The sequence below is a fragment of the Phallusia mammillata genome, chromosome 1 (genome assembly GCF_965637545.1).
Source record: "Phallusia mammillata chromosome 1, kaPhaMamm4.hap1.1, whole genome shotgun sequence".
Taxonomy (NCBI): domain Eukaryota; kingdom Metazoa; phylum Chordata; class Ascidiacea; order Phlebobranchia; family Ascidiidae; genus Phallusia; species Phallusia mammillata.
The window spans coordinates 28,845,186-28,864,552 of record NC_137252.1 but is presented as its reverse complement, the minus strand read 5'-3'; the positions used below and the strand labels follow the sequence as shown (position 1 = coordinate 28,864,552).

The window sequence follows — 19,367 nt, the reverse complement described above, 5'->3', positions numbered from 1 at the left end:
CGTTAAAACGCACCTGTTATATGTTAAAGATATACCAGTATATGTTCTCCACAAGTTAAAATAACACTGTGGGGTAAAAACTGAAGCGCAGCGACGCACTTTGTTAAAAACACTTATGAGACACAGAAAGTGTTGTTCGCAACTTTTCATTTACCAGTCAACGTCCTTATCAAAATTCTAATCTTGTCACGTTTCAGTTCATATTTGCACGCATTCACATCTCAAACATTAGATGGGATTTTTGACATGAGATCAAGTTACCAGTTTCACCCCATAATCCCAGCAATTTTCCCGCATAGCCTCTCACTACTATGCTTTCTGCATGAATTGTGCCCGTCTCGACTGGCGGCTATGAGGCGGTTTGAACCGGTTTAAGCCGGATTATGGGTCAATTTCAGGCACGAGTGATTTATTGTTTTTACCCTGGACTGTTGTTGCGATGTTTTTCGGGACTAAAAAAAACTCTTTGACAGGAATACAAAAAAGTTTTCTTACGTACAACTTTGTCATGAATACGACATTAGCACATTTTTACGTTTCTCTATGTTACGAATCAGACGTATACTCCACTTCGGGGTAACGATAATGTTGTTGGAATGTTAGGGGTAGAAAAAGAAATCAGGTATTCAACGCATTTGTTGTATTATCGATTTGTATTTAATTGCATAAAGGGCGATCCAACTTTCTTTGTCAGCTAGAAGAGTCAAAATACCAAATCAAGAGAACTGTTTGAAAAGTCAACAGAAAGAAAATTTGGCATTATTTGTAAAAAAAAACTAAGGTTCCATGCGTTCATTTGCGTCTCAGTTGCTTGAAACCAGACAAAATCGAGTCATTTTTAAGGTGACGATCACGTTGTATTAATTTGTACGAGTCCCCTTATCAAATTGTGTCCCATTTGTACCAGTACGATATGTTTTTCGGTTATCCTTTAACATTATTCAAAATTTAAACAGCAACACTCCTGTTTGCAGGCGTTGACCTTTCCGACTCCACGGAAGCCCTCACAACCATTCTGGCGTACAAGGGCGACGAGGTATCAGAAAAAGAACAGTGGAACCCACCGCGACCCAACCCACCCCAACAGAGACCCAGTCGCCCGAGCCCCAAAGCTGGGTAAGGATTTGGTTAAGCCTGAGTGAATGAGCCATGTCATCCATGGCACTGGGACACGCTGCCTACTTAAGGGCTGTATGCTTTGGCGTGACGGCATTTGATGGAACGCCTGAGCTGTTGCGCTTTATCTTGTTTTTGTGGTTTTGTGCGTCAGCTTGTTGTAAAACAGGGCTGGGCAATGGCACACTGAGCAAGAAGCAAAACTTTAACGTAAGCCTTGTTTAAGTGAGGTGTCAAAAAGGGTGGTAAACACGTCTCAGTTCATCTTTCATCAACACAGAACTACTTTATCATGGTCCATGTGTTTTTAATGAAGTTGTAGTCCATTTTTTTGCTATGCTTTTTAGAATCTTACTGGTAAATATATGCATAGGGCCACTTTAATATTTAAACCTCTGTTTCATGTTTGGTGCTGAATTTGTTTAAACTTTAATTTCACAAGAAGTTAAAGCGCTTAGGGATATGGCTTTCCTAAGTGTTTCATTCAACATGTACGCAAAAGTATTGGCCAGTGTTTCTCAACCAGTGAGCCATGCAGTACTCTACAATTGAGACAGAGTTAGGGAAAATTTTGGCTCCTAAACATAACGCCATTATAGCCGCAATTTAAGCTTCTTTATAGCGTAGCTCTACATATAGGCGTACACTTTAACATGCAAAAAAGTTCGAAATATATGCGAAATAGCAACATAAAGGCTTTTCTCTATTGATTGTTCGGCGGTTTGAAGTTGCGCGGGACAACGATTTGCTTGTTGTGCAACATCGAACACGAGATTTTATCACCGCTTTCGTGAAAAAAGTTGATGCTATCAACAGTGACGACGCTCATGTAAAACCCGTGCCAATATTTTACACACGAAAATTTTGTCTATTTGTCCATTGTGTGGAGATTAAATATTTGTATGGAAGAAATGGTGATGCACTGTGTTGCTATAAAAACCTTGTGATGTTTAGAACTGATTTTTTTTTCATCCATCTCTGTGTATTGTTCCTTTATAATATAAGGCGTCGTTTAACATTTTATATTGGCGTCTTGCTATTTTGTGTAATTTACAGAAATCATTGAAACGATATTTTGCCAAACTGTCCTAGTTACTGTTAAACCAATACCAAACAAATAAGCATATAACTTATCTTCGTTGCAGACATACAACAAGTTCACCCTCAAAGGGCAACAAGCCCATGCGGTCACCTCCTTCGCACCGTTCGAAAAAGATGTCCACCGTTTCGCGTTCCCATGGTGACCAGAGCACTGGTAGCTCGTCAGAGGGCGTGCTCCCTGACAACAGAACACCTAGCGGAAAGCGGGCGAACGAACCATACGGAAATCTTGGTAGGTGGAAAAGTATTTGATGCATCAGTAAATTTCGAACATATAAAAATAAAAAAAGAGTCAAAAAAGTGTCCACGTTTAAATCAACAGGATTGGGTAACTGTATTTTTTTTATGTATTAGGGTCAAACAGAGCATTCCTGGCACCCCAGAAACCCGCCCGACCTTCAAGCAGAAAAAGTAGTTTCAGCAATTCCTTGCCCAGTTCCGACTCTGAACGACAATCCAAGACTGATGTAAGTGCTTGGACTGGTTAAAATTTACTCGGTAGCGTTGTAAACTAATTCTCAAAATTAGTGTTGTGTAACTAGGCTACATGCAAACTTTGGCAGCAGATCAGGCCTATACATGTTTTTAAAATGATGCGACCGCCTACAATTGATGGTTTAATGGTTCACCGCTTGTTTTTGCACATACTACTTTTAGTCTTTATTGTGTTCACTTTCCTATAATGCTCCTATAATGCTCTGATAGCAAACAGCGTTTTAATAATAAAACTTATGGATTTTCCCAGAATATAATGTTTCATTAACATTTCAGTGTAACATGGCCGTTTTCTTGTTTAGCCTCATATTAATATCAATTGGGAAAAGCCCAAATTTTAATTATTGCATTAGAAATAAACCAGTCAGTAAACCTGAACAGACAGTTTCTGATTATGCAACTTTTACAATGATCTCGGCCTATAGACTCCACTTAACATTTCATAAGTGGCACGTTACTGGTGTCACATGTCTTACAAATGACCTTCGGAATGTTAATTCGGTCGGTAATTACTTTGCCTTGCTCTGGAGCTAGAATTCATGTTGTGTTCACAATCCACAGTCAGCTGTTGACTAAACCATGTCGTGGTTGGATTTTCCAAATTTTCAGTGCTTAGGAAAAACTTATCTCACGACAGTTTCACGTTAAAGTCCATGTTAAGTTTGTTTAGCGTTAAGTGGTTCGAAAATACACTGCGGAGATGCTCTAATGCGACCGGCTTGTGGCGCTTAGTTTTAATAAGTTGTATTGGTGATGGCCGAAGCATTAGTCGTAAACATAATGCCCGGTATAAGAGAGTGTCGATTTTTACGCCTGGTTTGAGGACCACCCTTTGGACAGTAAATACAAATTTCTGTCAAAAGCTGGTTTGATCCAGAAGTTTGCCCAAGAAAGAGTTTTAAACTTACACACATGTTAAATAGTTTTCCAAATTGATCCTCCCAAAGTTAGACCCTATATGACCCAGGGGTTTACCCATAAGCAAAATCAGTTTACTTCAGTAAAACACTTGCAAACTTGGACAACAGAAAGGACTTCAATCGGTGCTTCTCTAAAAACTTTATACATGAATCTGTTTGGCGCCTTGTGTCGTGAAATCGAGGCAAACCAATCACTTTGCAACACGTTCAAATAAAATACAGTGTGCAAACCACTGCGACCTTTATAAGTACCTCGAAACCTTTCATGGCGGGACTCGAAAAGCTGTTGTGTGATTGACATCCATTGCCCCATGGCACACAATCAAAGATGAGCAGAGACGGAAATCATGCGCCTGATCTCAATCCGCTGCTTCTAAGCTTGCAACGAAACCGTGTAAGCTCGTATGTCGGACGTTCATAATTGCCCGGCGAGTTAATCACTTCCGTTAGCTGTGTCATGGGAATATGTTTGAATGCCCACTGTTTGTTTTGCGCAATTAAAGTTTTTGTTTTCCACCGCTAAAATCGTTTTTTAAAGCCTACTATGATTATATTGGTGCTATATTGTCTTTTGGTGTCTTTGCTACATCAATCAACAACAGAATATTGACTGAGGTTAAGTTTGTACATCACAATTCAGGATAGGGTTCTGATGGGATTTTGTGTATTCGTTATCGATTCGCAAAGTCAATAACCGTACAACACGCCATTTCAAACGTAAACATTTTCATTTTTAGATCTCGCAAGGTGATTCAGCAGGAGGAAAATCACGATCTTTGCGCCAGCAGCAGTTCCTCAAGAGCGGTCCGATACTTCGACGGAACCTGCTAGCGAACAGAGAATACGACTCTGACACTGCCACTAGCGTTCTGGCCTCTGACGCTGACAGCTCAACTGGAGTCCAATCGGACGTGGACAGCGGAACGCCAGGACTAAGGTGAGAGGAAACTTATTGTAAAGCGTCAGCCAGAGTTGTAAGCAGGCCTCAAGTGGTGTTCGAAACTGACCGTTTCAAAAACAAAGCTGATTCAGTCCTAAAAGTGCTGAAAATGCGGCAAAAACGATACTGAGTGTCTAGCCCAGAAAACTCTGACTTCAGCACACAACTTATGAGATATGCAAAGACGACATCGGGTTGAGTTTTTGATGCAAATTGATAGGTTGCGGTTTAAAACAAAAAAATCGGATTAGATTTAGTTCTAAAATACAAGTCAAAAGTTTCGCATTTGACGCTTCCGCTTGGTAGTGCGAAATGTGTAAGGTTATTGGTAGAACAAGCCACCCGATTTTAATCAAAAGCTCAGTACGACGTGTAAGGTCAGTAACTGGAAAAAACCTGTTCAAATTATTTATATTTGAGGAATTTAATCTAAAAAAAAATTACCATAAATTATATCCAGCAAAAAGTTGCGGTAGATGTTTTTTTTAAAGAAAAATCGATGAAGATGTGAATTCATTACAGTTTCGGGTTCCGTGCGCTGCGGTAACACGAGAATGCCTCCGTTTGTGTTGCCGACCTGTGCTTGTTGTTGCAAAGTAACGAAACAGATTGCTCGCTGTCTTGGGTATCGGCACTTATCCCAGTTTTAATCACAGGATTTTGCAGCAAACTTTGGTAACCTGTCAGAGGGTCAGATACTGCTCAATCAATTGATTCTAACTTTTAGTTTTATATACACTATACACGGACCTGTTCATAAGTTTAATGAGGAAAGTGTGGTGGTTTTAACTGTGTAATTGATGTGGCTCCTCATATCACTGATGATGGCACGAGCATTTGCCGAAACGTTTGAATAATAAAGCATGTCGCCTTTTACGTCTGATTGGGCCGTTATTTTACTCATTAATCTTGTTGGTTTATCATTAAATTAAATTTATTTCAGACTATTGAAAACCAATGGTATTGTTAAACGTGTATAGGCTAGTGTTGGAAAACTTCAATGCAAAAGTAAGCTAAGGCCTATTACCCCATGGAATTACAAAACTGCGTCTCACTAGGCCTAGGCCTACATTCATATTCATAAGCAGTTTGGGTTTGGTATAAGCCCTCTTGATAAGTAGCCTTCAAGCTTCCAGCGTTAACAACCAACAACACGTTAATTCTGCAACTTTATGCTTAGCATACCAACGCGCCTTGTGGTAAACTACCGCACCCGTACCCCAATTTCCAGCTATGTTTACCAGAAAGCAAATTAACTTTCACACAACCCCACGTTTTACGGTTTCCCGTTTTAGACTGGAGACCAGCTCCAATGCCATCACCTGTTGAATCGATGCCATATATGGCAAGAACGTGGCTGGATTTGAGGTCGCGACACGCCGGGATTTTGGGCGATTTATGTGTTGTCTGTAGACGGATATATTCATTGAAATCTTTTGGTGGCCTATTTCGACTGGTTGTTTGTGCACAAGCAATTGGAAGTGGATTAGAAGTGACTTTGTGGCTCGCTTGAAATGTGTCGCGCATAGTTCAGGTCACGGTTATATTAAACCGTTGTTTAGGGTTTAGGCAATATGACTCTTATTTCTTATGTTTGTAGCTTGTTAAAGCTCTAGAAGGTTGGAAGGTTAAAGCATGTTGGATCCATTAATTGCAAGGGACTGTTTTTTTTTACATGAAAGCATCAAGCCAATAAATATTAAGCTGCAAACAGTGTAGCCTACACTGTTTCGACCTACAAGGCTCCTATATCTTTCGTAAAAAATGCACTCAAATATTAAACGATACGATAAGTTACAACCAAACCGCAACAAGTAGGCAACGACAGTGCTCTTAAACCTGTATTCCTCCCATGCACCATTTTTAACCGATACTACGATCCAATACGTCCCTGTGATTGATGTAAGGTAGGCTATCAGTTAAGTGGCTTTAGGCCCGTTTACAGACACTAGCTACTAAAATGCAAATATTTGCATTAGGCTACTAAAATGCAAATATTTTTGGTGAGCCTCTGTGCAGCCCTGATGACTGGTGTGGTGTACCCTGTGGTTCACAGTGCACCCAGGTTAAAGAGGACTGCGATACGGCATGCTATGAGAAACCATTAAACTAAGGTGCAATCGCAACCTTTTTTCTACGAAAATCGACTATGTACATGTGTGCAAGTTTAACATCCCTTCACAATCTTATTACAGATCGGCAATGAAACGCAGCCCGTTTGCAAAACTCAAAGGAAGCCTGCGTGACTCGATTTCCCCACGTCGTCCTGTCCGCGTGGTGTCGCCACGGAGGTCGAAATCGGATCCAAGCATTTTCGCGGAAACAGCTGCAGAGGGACCGAACACTTACTACAATATTAACGAGGACGGGACACCGAAAAGCGTACAACCTGAAACGTAATCACAATTTCAATGATTTTAACTTTGTCCTGCGCTTTTCAGCTATTCTTGTTAATATTCGCACAAAAGCTCTAATTTGATAACGCAAATCTTCAGAATAGTCAACTCCAAACAAATCATTTTAATTCAGGCTTTCCCATAACTGATACTACAACTTCACATGTTTTCATAATTTGGGGCATATGTTTATAGCACTGACCACATTAGTCTGCTAGTTAGGAGAGATATAAAACATAAAACGACAATTTTATCCTTCAGAAAGCGACCTTCTAAGCTGGCTCCACACCGCAGGAAGAATCAGAAGCAAAGCAGGAGACAAACCGCTCCAGTGGACCTTGCTTACCAAACACATCAAAGAAAGAAATACAAAACCCTGGTGTCTTTGAACGCCCAGACGTTACGCAAGGTAATGTTTCTTTTCTGCGGGTAGCAAGTGACATGTTTCCATAGACCCCAAATCAAATCTTTGGGGGTAGCATACTATCATTTGGCAACAAACTATACAGAACCAATGCCGTAGTATTAAACGCTGCAAGTAGCCTGTAACTGATGAGTCTTTGAAATTGGCCAGGGCAAGTGTATGTGTAAACTTTGCTCTGTAATGGGTAAGCTTGTCTGGTTTGAATTTTACTTAACTTTTACTAAAAATAATAATAATTGTTTCAACTTCAAGCATAGCCTAAACATATTGGTTTATTACCTTTCAATGGTCATCCGTATTTTACTTTATCGGTCATGCCATTGAGTTTTTCCCAAACTCAGGTAAATATGTTCCAATAACATGTGGCAACTTTCTGTATAGGTTACGGAAAGATGGTTGTCCGAATGGAGAAACAAACTTCCAGTTGGTGGATTCCTTATCACTTCTTGGTCTGACGTTGCACTTGAAAGCCACAGACCACTTTGCATGATTGGCAACAGTGTCGTGTATAGCTCGATATCAACCGGGAATAACCAGTTTAAACTGGCTTGTCAGGTTCGTATAAGCATCAAATTTGAAAGGAATACCTGTGTAACCTAAAGTAGACCACCATTAAAACAACACTACATACCGACTGTGTAACTTGTGGATCCTTTGAAAACGCACTACAACAACCGTTTGGATTTGTCCAGTGCACCATTAAAAAGCCATCTGTGTGTTCCATAAAAACAGTCAATAACTTGATTTGTCGTTCATAAGACATTTGGTAGCATACACCTTCGTTCCTTAACTCCACTCTGTAACTGAAAATAATCGTCGATTTAAAAGTATCGAAAACACTTACAAGCATAATGTAGGTTGAAATAGTTTACAATACTGGGGTAATGTCCTCTAAAAGTATTGAAAACATTTATTAAGCTTAATGTAGGTAAAATACCTACTAGATTTGTACAACTGCAAGAAATAGTTTACTCTACAAATCAATACAACAAGGCTCAGAAACGTACTCGAAAGGCATTTGCCGAAGCGAATCATTTTCTTTCCGTCTTTCATCATAGCCTTAAAGTTAAAAAACAAAATTAAAAAAACACTTCCACAGTTGTATGACCAACTTGATGTGGATGACCCGATGGTTCGAAGACTAGAAAGTTGCGCATCTCTTCCGGCTCATCCCAATACGTGTGGAGTCTGCAGTCATTTCCCTTGTCGAGTACCAAGATCCCTCCTTGACCCCAACTCCCGTGGTGGTGCTGCTGATGCTCTTTGCGTGGTTCTCTCCAGCAGACCTTACCAGTCCATGCAGGTCGGTTGGAAAAAAGTGGCATTTTCGGGTTGTTTTTGTGTTGACATTGTGGCTTGCAACTTACTTAGGGATGTGTTTTGAAGCATAGCCACACCGTACTGGCCCAACTGTAAGAGTTTTTTATTAATATAAGTGAGTGGTGCAGACTTAAATCGTACAAAAAAAAGTTTGCCATGGGTAAGAACGTTAAGAAGCCTTGCAACCGAAAATATTGAAACAGTGATTTGTTTTGGACGAAATGAATGAGGATGTGGAAATTCAACACCTACATTATTTTTCTGTGTTTCTAACTTCTGACATACCTTATACATAGGAACACTTGGACCGCGTGGTTGCAAAGGAAGAACCGACCGAATACCATCGGCAAGTCCTCATCACGGTGCTGCAGCTCCTCCAGGGAATGCGGCATCTCCTCTCATCCGGGTTCGATCTTCCCAGCGTCAGCTCGGAGCACCTAGTCATCACGGAGGAGCGCGGATTCCTTCAGATTCTTCCACATCTCGACTGGAGCGATTCCGATGCTCCTCCGGATCGCAGGGATGTCAACAAAGTCTTGGACGCTTACCAGAGCTCCGACTCTGATTCCAATCCTCCTCCGCGACGGTTAACTCATACTCAACAGGTCGCACGCCTTATCAAAAAACTTCTTCAGAACGGATGCTTAGTCTCAAGTGCAGGTTTAGGGAGACCCGGAGACCGAAACTCAGCGGCATCCACCGTTTCCAGGGTTGTTGTCCCGGGAACGAAATTTTCATCTGCAATCAAGCACCTCATCCACTTCCTGGAGTCAGGTCCTCCTCCTGGGATTCAGGAAGCGATTGATGTCGTCCAGTGCGCTCTCTGGGGTCCGGAGGACTTGGAGGATGTTGGAGTCGACGATGTGAGCCCCTACTCCGCATTAGAGCTTTGGATTGAGATGGAACAGGCAAAGCTGGTTAACAGTTTAGCGGTGCTAACTCCCGGAGAGCGCTTGTTGCCTGTTTCCTTCTTAAAACATCAGTATTTTGCCACCATTCACCCGGAGGTGTTGTTTAAAGGCCTTAAAGTTCTGCAGAGGATTTGACCAGATTTTTGCGCTATGAATTGGAAACAAAATCGAATTCAATGCGGTTGAGTCCCAGAAGTAAAAGGAAGAATGAAACTCTATGGGAAAGGTCTTCAAACTAGAAGCGAACATACGTTATAAATGATGCAGTTCAGACGCCTGACATTGTGGTTTTACCTTTGCATTTATTTAAGTGCAGGTGTTTTGCCTGTACTTGCTACGTTTTTCCTGTGACCACTACTTTGGGAGCCCAAAGCACTACTTTCTAACGCCTACACTTGTGTTACGCAATACTAAGGACCACTTATGCCTAATTTGCATATGGTCAATTTACCTTTTGGACTATGTTACTTAAATGCTAAAATGGGATTTCACTGGTCACAAAATCTACAATGATGCCTTTTAGAAAGCAAAAGCAACAAACATACATTCAGTTAACGCCATCCTTTCTTAGTGGTTGAAAAAAACATATTTCGAGTTACATGCTGCAGTGCAATAAAGTAGTTCCTCCGGTGGCACCTTCTACCTAAACAAGGATTTTGCACGTAAAATTGTGTGTGATCTCACGTCTAAACCGCTTGTTCCTGACACAGCCACCTGTTTGTATTGTGCATCGAAAACCGTTGATGGTATCTTGTTTTTGTTTTTATTTTGCGCCCATTTATCGTTACTGCCCCAGCAATCTGTTACTAACAAATCGGCATTTTTTCGCTGCTTTTGCCAATGAAAAGAAAAGGGCGCATGATTACAAAGAAAGAAATACATAAAAACACAAGTAAAAGCACTTTTGTCATGAGACTTAAATCGTTAATGCAATTTGAATGGCATGAAGTGCTAAAAACTAAAGCTTATGGATTAAAGATTTTTTTGGAGATTAAGTGAGTAAGGTAATTTGTTCTAAACTCGCGTATAAGAAGTCAATGTGGTCAAAAATAAAATTCATCATCACAGTTCAAAAACGCTTTGGAACTGCGGGTATCAAACATTATTATAAATCAACAGACAAGGCCGACAGACAAAAATTTAGTACTTAAAAACACAACACAATGGAATTTGTATCTTTTTAATAAAGACACTGGTCCAAAGATTAAAAAATCAGGTTTATAATATCTCAAAACAACCTTTATGGTGATGCAGTTTTCTTCTATGTCTTATTTCAAGAGAACTAATGATAGCACGAGAAGTTGCCAAAAAGTAAATAAACAAGGTAGACGCTTTAACATTTGGGGCAGAAATCCTAATGAAAAAATAGTGCATTTAACTATCACGGACGTTTCTGGTAAATAGCAACTTGCCAATGATTTACTTGCAATTAACTGTTTGAACTGACACTAGGCTACGGTTTGGGATTTAGGATGCACAAAGACCAAATCGAAATTGTTATGAGGGTTCAGCTCTACTTATGCTGAACAATCACAGTGTACCAATTAAAAGAAATACAAATGGAAAAGAAGTCCTAACTGACAAAACTGGCGATAAATCAGTAAAAATCGGGCAAACTTTTGCAAGACTTACAAAGATATGGAAATAAAAAAACACAAATTGTCAAGTACAGTAAACAAACTGTCACATATAACTGTTTTTACTTTTTTAAAGAGAATAGAAAATACACCCATGACACAATGATGAAAACTTGCATTGTGGAAAGAGATTTTACAATTTCCAAAGAGCAAAACCATAAACCCATAAGGTTGTAGATTAACTACTTTCCCTTGGACCCCAATAAGGATTTCCCATACATTTTATTATCTTGGTGTAGGATTGCAGAGGAATTAAATACAGTTATCAAACGTTGGTCATGGTAATCTCTACAACAGGCGTAGAAAAATTCGGACAAGTAAGGCAAAATGTTACTGTGAATCCAATGTCGTACTATTTCAGCACATAAACAACGAATTTAAACAGAATTCGAAAAAATCATGTTCTAGTACTGGCCTAGCAAAGCAAGGCCACAGAACGCAATTTTCTATTCAAATGGATTGTGGCTTACCGCTAAAACACAATGCCCTGGTTTAATAGGGTTCGGCAGCACGTCATAATGGTGGTGTCGAACGGAAAAGCACGTTTGCTTTGGAGTTGACAAAATATACGGATGTAAAACCTAAGACGAGCATGATGCAACCAGCCAGCAGAACCATTCCCTGCGAATAACACAAAGTTTCAGTTGATTCTTCTTCTGAGACTATTCGTTGACACTTTATTTTTTATAGTCGTAAAATAATTTAACAACAGAAAACAAATGGAGAAAAATATAAGCATTGTTAAATTTAACTGTGTTCGTGCGCGTATCCATTCCCACGACTTGATGGTTCTCTACAATCTACAACTCTACATGAACCTCGGTGAATCCGAACACGATTGTACTGGCAGTTGTTATAAACCACAACATAAGTGCAACTAAATTGTTACCAAATTGCCATTGTAAAGCATAAAATCCCGATTGGTTGATGAGGAATCAGCGTTTTTTTTTGGATTGTGTGCGCTTTGTATAAGAAACACCACAAATTGTTTGTACCTTGATTTGTTTTACCTAAATAAGGCGAAGATTCGAATAAACCGAATGGGGTTTAACCAAGGTTTGCTCACTTTTTTAAGCTTGTACCACAAACAGTTTTAACTACTACTTTATGGTATAATTTTTGTTTTTTGCTGTTATCTATGCAAATGAATTGGTTGCACATTAATCCATGAAAGTTTTACCGGAGAAACTGACAAACTATAAGAAAAAATACATCTCAAAATACAAATTGTGTATATTGGTCTGCATAACTCAAACACCCTTCTTGCTCACAAAAGTATTTCTGTTTACCTGGCTAGTTTCGTCTTGCTGAAGAAACATGGTCAATTTAAAGGCGTTCTTTGACCACCTACTTTCAGTCCATAGTCCGGCGGTGCTGGCACTATCTGTATATGGCACAACAATAATGTTTTAAGGTCAAAAACCTTCACAAAAGCCATATGCTCTATTTGACAGAATACACTTACCTTTATCAAACTTGTTTTGTTGCAATGCAGGCGACACAGCGGCAGTGTCAAACGTTGATGACATCACACACGTGTTGTTTCGAGTTGTAGAGTTATAAACTGGCCCACTTAAGTAAAAATACCGAGAGGTTTGGTCCTGGGGAATCAAAATAAACAAGTTTATATTAAAAACGTATCTGGTTTATAATAATAATAATATATGTCTGTAGGAGGAAAAGCTTGTTCCACACACATATTGACCAATACGTAAAGCAAACTTTTATACATACTTACGGCAGATTATAACTTAATAATAACCCAAGTAACAGCTTGAAACATGGTACAAAATCATATGCGTACACTACACGCACTACAAAGCAAACACCACCTTTTAAATTTGGCAGAACATGCTATGCTTTTGCTTAAATAATTCTGTTCTACGTAATGCCTTAGTCAGTGGCAATTTAAGACAGGGGCGGGGTTATTCAAAATTTGATATGTATTCAACAGTGGAGTTATGAGCACTTACTGATGCATTTGCCACGCAAGTCGTTTGGTTGAGATGCGGTTGGCTTACACCGGTGAAGTACACGAGTAAATAACTGGCAAATCCGCTAGGTAGCGTCAGAGTGTTGGCTCCTTGGTAAACTGACGTGTACCTGAACGTAAGTTGTCGTTGTACAAGTGTGCGTCGCTTATACAAAAGGTTTTAATCACACGTATGTACAATGATACCATGCAAAGGTGACATAAAAATCAAGTGTGCATGTGCAAAAACGGGATGACATATGACAGTGGTTCTCAAAGTATGGGTCGCGACCCAAACATGGGTCGCACAGGGTAAAAAAAGGGTCGCTCACACATATACTTTGGCGCACACAATAGCCTTCCCACTATACTGTTTCGCACATGGATTGTAACGTCATAGCACGGGAAATAATAGGATAAGTTAATCTTGCGTTAACTGAACTTGGCCATGTGACAGTTAGCGTTAGAGTATGAGTAAGTATTCGTACAAGGAAATAAAAGAAATTTTTTTTAGGTTTGGGTCGTGAAGTGTTTATAAAACTCAGATTTGGGTCGCGCTCAAAAAAGTTTGAGAACCACTGACATATGACAACATTTAACACAGAAATCATGTTACACGCAATTTTTAATTCCATTTATATTAAGTTAAAAGTGTGCCGGTTAAAAGTATACACGCTTTTCGAAACAACAGGCCTGTCTTTATAGACATTTCCAACCTTTAAAAAATATATAACAAAAAAGCATGTAAATACCTTGGCAAGGGCGAATTCGGCAGTTTTACAGCAGAAACTTGATTCGTGGGAAGAACTTTTTGAAACAACGAGCAGTTTGCCTTATAGAGGTAGCAGTATAGCAGTTGAGCTGTTAAGTTGCTTTCCACCTTAACATCTGTGGGTACTGTCGTTTTTCCACTGGCAAGTTTGTACAGTATTCCTGCTGCCATGGTTGCCACATCAGTTAGTTTCTTAAAAAAGAGTGAAACTTGTTTGTTGAAATATACCAATTGTGGGCAAGTAATATCAAATTGTGATATTTTATGTGTTCAAGCAAACGAAGTTGTAGTCTTATATTTGCGTATACATACAAAACAAGTTTAAATACGTACACATCTAAAAACAGGCAGTTTATCCGTTTGAAACACCAATCATTTAATAATTCATTTGTACAAATCTTTATTGACCCAAAACAGCTTGTAAATATTTAAGTTGAAAAATCAGATGATTTTCAAACGCTCAGCAGAAAGTAATTAAAGGCATTGTGTATTTAGTTCGAGTTTCTTTTTTTCAGTTTGCGGTAAAAGTGTTTCCAACCTGTCGGACACTAACACCGCACGTAGAGCGGGTCAGCTTCCTAAAGGAAGGATATTTTCTGAGTTCCACCAGGCAGCCATGTTTCACTGCAGAGAAACATCGCTGTGGCAAATGGTGAACTGTAATGATCCGAAGAGCAAAGTGAAAAATCGGCGACTAGACCCAAGTCACAAATTTTCCGTTTGTGGTGACCACACGCAGGTTCGCATCATCGCGTTAAAACATGAGGCAAAGACGTGGTTTCGCGCGGCATTACGGATCGCGAATATTTTACCTTTGCCAGTGGCTGCAACTGTAGGAGAACTTCATCGTCCGATGTTGAATCGTTATATTTAATTCCAAGATTTTTTAGAGTGTCATAGCGACTGAAATAACGCCTGCAGGAAAAAAGTGAAATATCAAGTTTATATTTAGTTTTTAAACCTTTTTTAAAAAGTAAGGATTTTTTTCATTGGTTATCAACACCTTGTTTTACATACTTACTGATTTTTGAAGTTTTTGCCGTAATCGGTAAGTACAACTCCGGGGATTTCCCTTTCTCTGAGAATGGTTTGCAGGGAGGAAGGAACCAGACCTATGTTTGATGGTTGATTTGCCACAGTTATGCTGGTTTTTGTCGAGTTTAGTTGCTGGACCATTTGGTCAATCTGGTGTCAGTTTAAATTTGGCATTAAATTGGATTTATGTGATATTGGAAACTTTTTTTCTAGTTCAAGCTGTGTGAAAGTAGGATTTACATCTAAGTCTCTTACATCTAACATTTCCTGTGCCATTATTATACATATTATCAATATATTTTATTCTTTGTAAAAAAATGTAAGGAAAATAATTGGCAGTTCATAAAAAGGTTTGGTTTCATTACTTTTAACTTTTGCTTGTTGGTAGCATGTTCAATACATTTTTTTCACACTAACATTCAAAATGTTTTTTGCCACATATTTTTTTTGCTACAACATTTGGGGGAAACAAATAAAAAATATATTTAAATCATGTAGGTGGTAACAGAATCATGAAAACCACATCCTAGTTTGACTAATTAGATTACATTGACACAGGGTTCAGAAATACTGGTCCTAACTCCCAAGTAAAAATGACTAGTGACTCATATACATAAGTTAAGTACCTCTGTTGGGTTCTTGGAGTAAGACACAGGGTCATAATGTGCATACAGCTTATCTGCCAGGTTACCCAGCTGTCGAAATTCCACAACATTTGTGATGTTGTCGATTTTAATTGGAAAAGGTAAAGAGTTTTTCTGTACAACAAAATTGAAATGTTGCAGGTATACACTGATACAAAAATAAACAAAAATACAGAACTTACATTTTTTTCATCTTTTTCCAAAGGAAAGTTGCCATTTTTCATGTCATACAACATTCTGGTGGTCCCAAGGTTGTCAAATGCCTCCTGAAAATGTTGATTTGATTGAGTTTATCAGTTAAACACCAAAGATTCAAATCAGCTTGTGTGGTTTAGATTTAGGCTACAATTTAACATGACACCTTACCCCTTCCAATAGTGTAAATATGATGTTTTTAGTTAGTGAAGACTTGTCTGCGCTGTTTAGATTTCCAAGCGCTTTACTTGTTGCAAGTAGAGTAATAAATCCAGTGGCCAGATCGCTGCCTGGGGATGTAAAACTTGACATGAAGCTTCGACTGTCAATCTGCAAAATATTTCAGATGTACCACAATGTATTATTGGCTCTGAAACTTCAAATAAAATGGAAAAGCATTTTAACTGTTATTGTAGTATCCGTAATATGAACAAAAATTCATAACTGGGATCTGCCCGCCTATGCAGACCAGCGAACATGCATATTCGACTTTCGAAAGCTTTATCACAGAGCCTGCATAGCTCAGTTGGCACAAGGCGAGTCTCGTAAAGACTCATTTCATGGGTTTAAATCCCACTGCAGGCTCTGTTCTTCTAGCCTATGCCTTGTCATATAATACTGCTTGGTGACCGGATTATTCGGTATTACGCCTTCTATGGGCCTGGCATACTGTAAGTTATTGTGGTAGATTTCTGTCGGCAGTCACTTAGATGGTATACTTACTGGGGCAGTAACTAGGATTGTGCCTACTGTACTGCTTGTTGACAGCTTTTGCAAGGATGAAACAATGTTTCGACCACCGATTGGGTCACAATATCCCTCTGTTAACAAACACAATATGAATGTGCATTTATTATGTAGAAATAATTGACCAATATGCTATCCCAAAAAGGATCATTAAACAAACAAGAAATCACATATGTTTAATAATATATACAAAGTGTGTTATTAGCCCAGTAAGACAGTTTTTCAGAATCACCATGATGTTGAAAATTTTTCATAAAATATGTTTATGTCATGTGCAATGCATACCTGCTGTAAGGCTGGTTTGCCAGTTTGAACGTCTGGTGCATGTTTGACTGTCTACAGCACCAAACATTCTAGACTTCATTTGTACTGCACAGAGTGGGTATGTATCATCCTGGTTGTGTGTGTTTGTACACTGCAGGAAAAGAGGGTTTTAAATTACAAATGTTTTTTGTTGCAAAGGAACAATATCATCTGTGTTACAGTAAACCTGTTGTTTCAACTAATCAAAGTTTACATTTTTTATGACATGTTATTCATAATCATGTTTCTTTGTCACACAAATGATTTATGTCACAAGATAGTAAACACTTGCATTAATCAAGCGGTCTCGATCTGTGCTGTTTTTCAAGTAAAAGACTGGAAAAGGAATATCTTCTTCAGTTAGACCATCTCCTGTTGGATTCCATTGATAAGCTCCACTGTTGCAGTTTTGGTATTCAGAGCCCGAAGAGGAGTTGTACAAGCCTGGTGTAAATGTAACATTCTTTGTTTTTGTAGGTTGGGAAATTACATGTGACGGAATGAGTACCCGGTACTCGCTATTGAATTTAGTGCTATCGATACTCGGGCTCTGTACCAAAATATTTTACCTCAGTTTTCGATACCAACATTTGATACAGAAGGCCGGTTTTCACGATAAGAATACAGACCACTTTTTGCCCATATTTGTATTGGACAGCACAAGCCTGGAGTAAAGAAGGCATTCTTTAATTTTGTGTGCCAAGGTTGGGAAACTATACGTTCTTGTTTTAACTGTACTTTTCTTAAGCATTGATTTTATTTACACTTGTAGAACCACATAAATTTGTTCATTGTTAAAATATGATAGATCTGTACAGTCAAACAGCACCAAACTACTGATCATAGCAATTGAGTAGGAAGCAAGTCTACAAAAGATAGCATCCAACCAAGGTAGAAGTTACAGTGCAAAACTTTTAGACTAAAACCATTTTTTCGGTCAAACACCAAAAATAAGACAAAAAACATTTGTTTTGTATGCATATATTATGTTTAATTCTTTTAAGGTATTTTTATCTAAAAAAACATTTGCCTTCAATAAGTGGACACACAGTTACATTAGCTCACCAAATCTATTTCCAGGGCATGAAAGTTCGGGAGACCAAGGTTGTACTATAAAGTTGTCAGGTTCATACACAATCACACCTTGAACTTTCCCACTAGCTTTGAACCTTTGCACAATACTCCTAAATTCAAAAGTAAAATGAGGAAAAAATATTGGCCAAACTACAGGCCCTTGTGTAGCCAGATGATCGTGGGTGAGGTATAAGGTAAAAATAAGCTTATTTTTTAACTGTGAAAAATGTTTTTGGTATTTTTTCAATAACATATGTTTTGTACATAAAATACAACAAGATAGAGGAAGAACAGAAATAGCGAAATTTAAGCATTAATTGTTCCTTTTCCAGCAGTACAACATCATTTTAACGATACAAACATGCATAAAAGAACAATAAGTTATTTAGACACCAAGGAAATGAAAAGTACATAATATTTTAGGGTTTGCTACCCCAATCTTGTTTAAAACTTGGTTTTAACTTACTTTCCAAAAAAAATTGCATCAACTAGAGTCACATAAGATTTGAGATATCCTTTGTTAAAAAAATCTTCTTTTGTTTTTTGACTGTCTATAATATGAAGCACGCCAACATTTCCAGCATTTGTAGCTGAAAAAAACACCAAGTTGTATAACCCAGTAAACTAAGCACAAAAGTGTAACAATTTCTTACATATGTTTGTAAAATTGAAAAGGAACAAGTTTAATATAAGACAGTTACACATAGAGTAGCATGGAAAAAATACATTTTGTCTTGGTATTTAAATTTGACTCTGGCAAATTAAGAGTGATGTAACAGGCTAATACAGTCACTTCACACTTGCTACAATATTCTTAGTTTATGAACAATAAGGTTTGAAATATGAAGGGGGGGTTTATAAATTGACCAGATTACATTTCTACTTACATTGGCAACCAATTTGATGAGAACCATTTAACAGGCGGACACATTTATCATAATGAGTTTCATCAAAATCTGTGTAAGTCAGTTGGTATACAAGAGAGTTTTGGCCCAAGGAAAGTCCAAGATCTAAAGAAAAAAAGTTTGAATTGTAATCTCAATATTTGCTGGAAGCACATTAATAGTGTTTCTTTATATCATTTAAACACATTAGTATACAACACCTAAATATTTAGTATAACTTCTATCAAAGACTTGGAATGTTAGTACGACAACTTAAAATTGAAGTATATAATAGCAAGAAACTTACTAATAATAAAACAGAAATAGGTGATTTTTTTCATTGTTCTTTGACTTGCTGGAGACGAAAGTCAAAAATCTAAAACGGAAAAGAATCTTCTGCTAATTGAAGGCTTAAATATCATGAGATAAACATAAAACGTTATAAGAAGCAACCTCTTAAAATCGAAACGATTTCCAACAA

General features: G+C 38.3%; 2 protein-coding genes across 3 annotated transcripts in view; one reads left to right on the top strand and one right to left on the bottom strand.

Moving 5' to 3' along the window:
- The window catches only part of LOC145213828 (uncharacterized), a 20,252-nt gene extending 9,731 nt beyond the window's left edge, over positions 1–10,521 (top strand). For both annotated transcript variants that reach the window (XM_080082246.1, XM_080082238.1), the window contains exons 5-13: positions 975–1,116; positions 2,262–2,449; positions 2,572–2,684; positions 4,370–4,569; positions 6,768–6,968; positions 7,230–7,377; positions 7,774–7,947; positions 8,492–8,695; positions 9,009–10,521. In XM_080082246.1, coding sequence (XP_079938372.1) covers positions 975–1,116; positions 2,262–2,449; positions 2,572–2,684; positions 4,370–4,569; positions 6,768–6,968; positions 7,230–7,377; positions 7,774–7,947; positions 8,492–8,695; positions 9,009–9,758 — 2,120 coding nt within the window. In that variant the 3' untranslated portion in view covers positions 9,759–10,521. The remainder of the gene's footprint in view (positions 1–974; positions 1,117–2,261; positions 2,450–2,571; positions 2,685–4,369; positions 4,570–6,767; positions 6,969–7,229; positions 7,378–7,773; positions 7,948–8,491; positions 8,696–9,008) is intronic.
- On the bottom strand, positions 10,364–19,367 carry LOC145213843 (nicastrin-like). Its single transcript, XM_080082256.1, has 17 exons — positions 19,194–19,367; positions 18,890–19,012; positions 18,469–18,592; positions 17,994–18,112; positions 17,221–17,372; positions 16,911–17,040; positions 16,602–16,699; positions 16,050–16,208; positions 15,866–15,949; positions 15,666–15,797; positions 15,026–15,189; positions 14,817–14,919; positions 13,985–14,196; positions 13,234–13,363; positions 12,726–12,861; positions 12,550–12,644; positions 10,364–11,881 (listed from the first exon to the last, which is right to left on the bottom strand). The coding sequence occupies exons 1-17, from the start codon at positions 19,225–19,227 to the stop codon at positions 11,774–11,776; spliced, it is 2,103 nt and encodes a 700-aa protein (XP_079938382.1). The 5' UTR covers positions 19,228–19,367; the 3' UTR covers positions 10,364–11,773.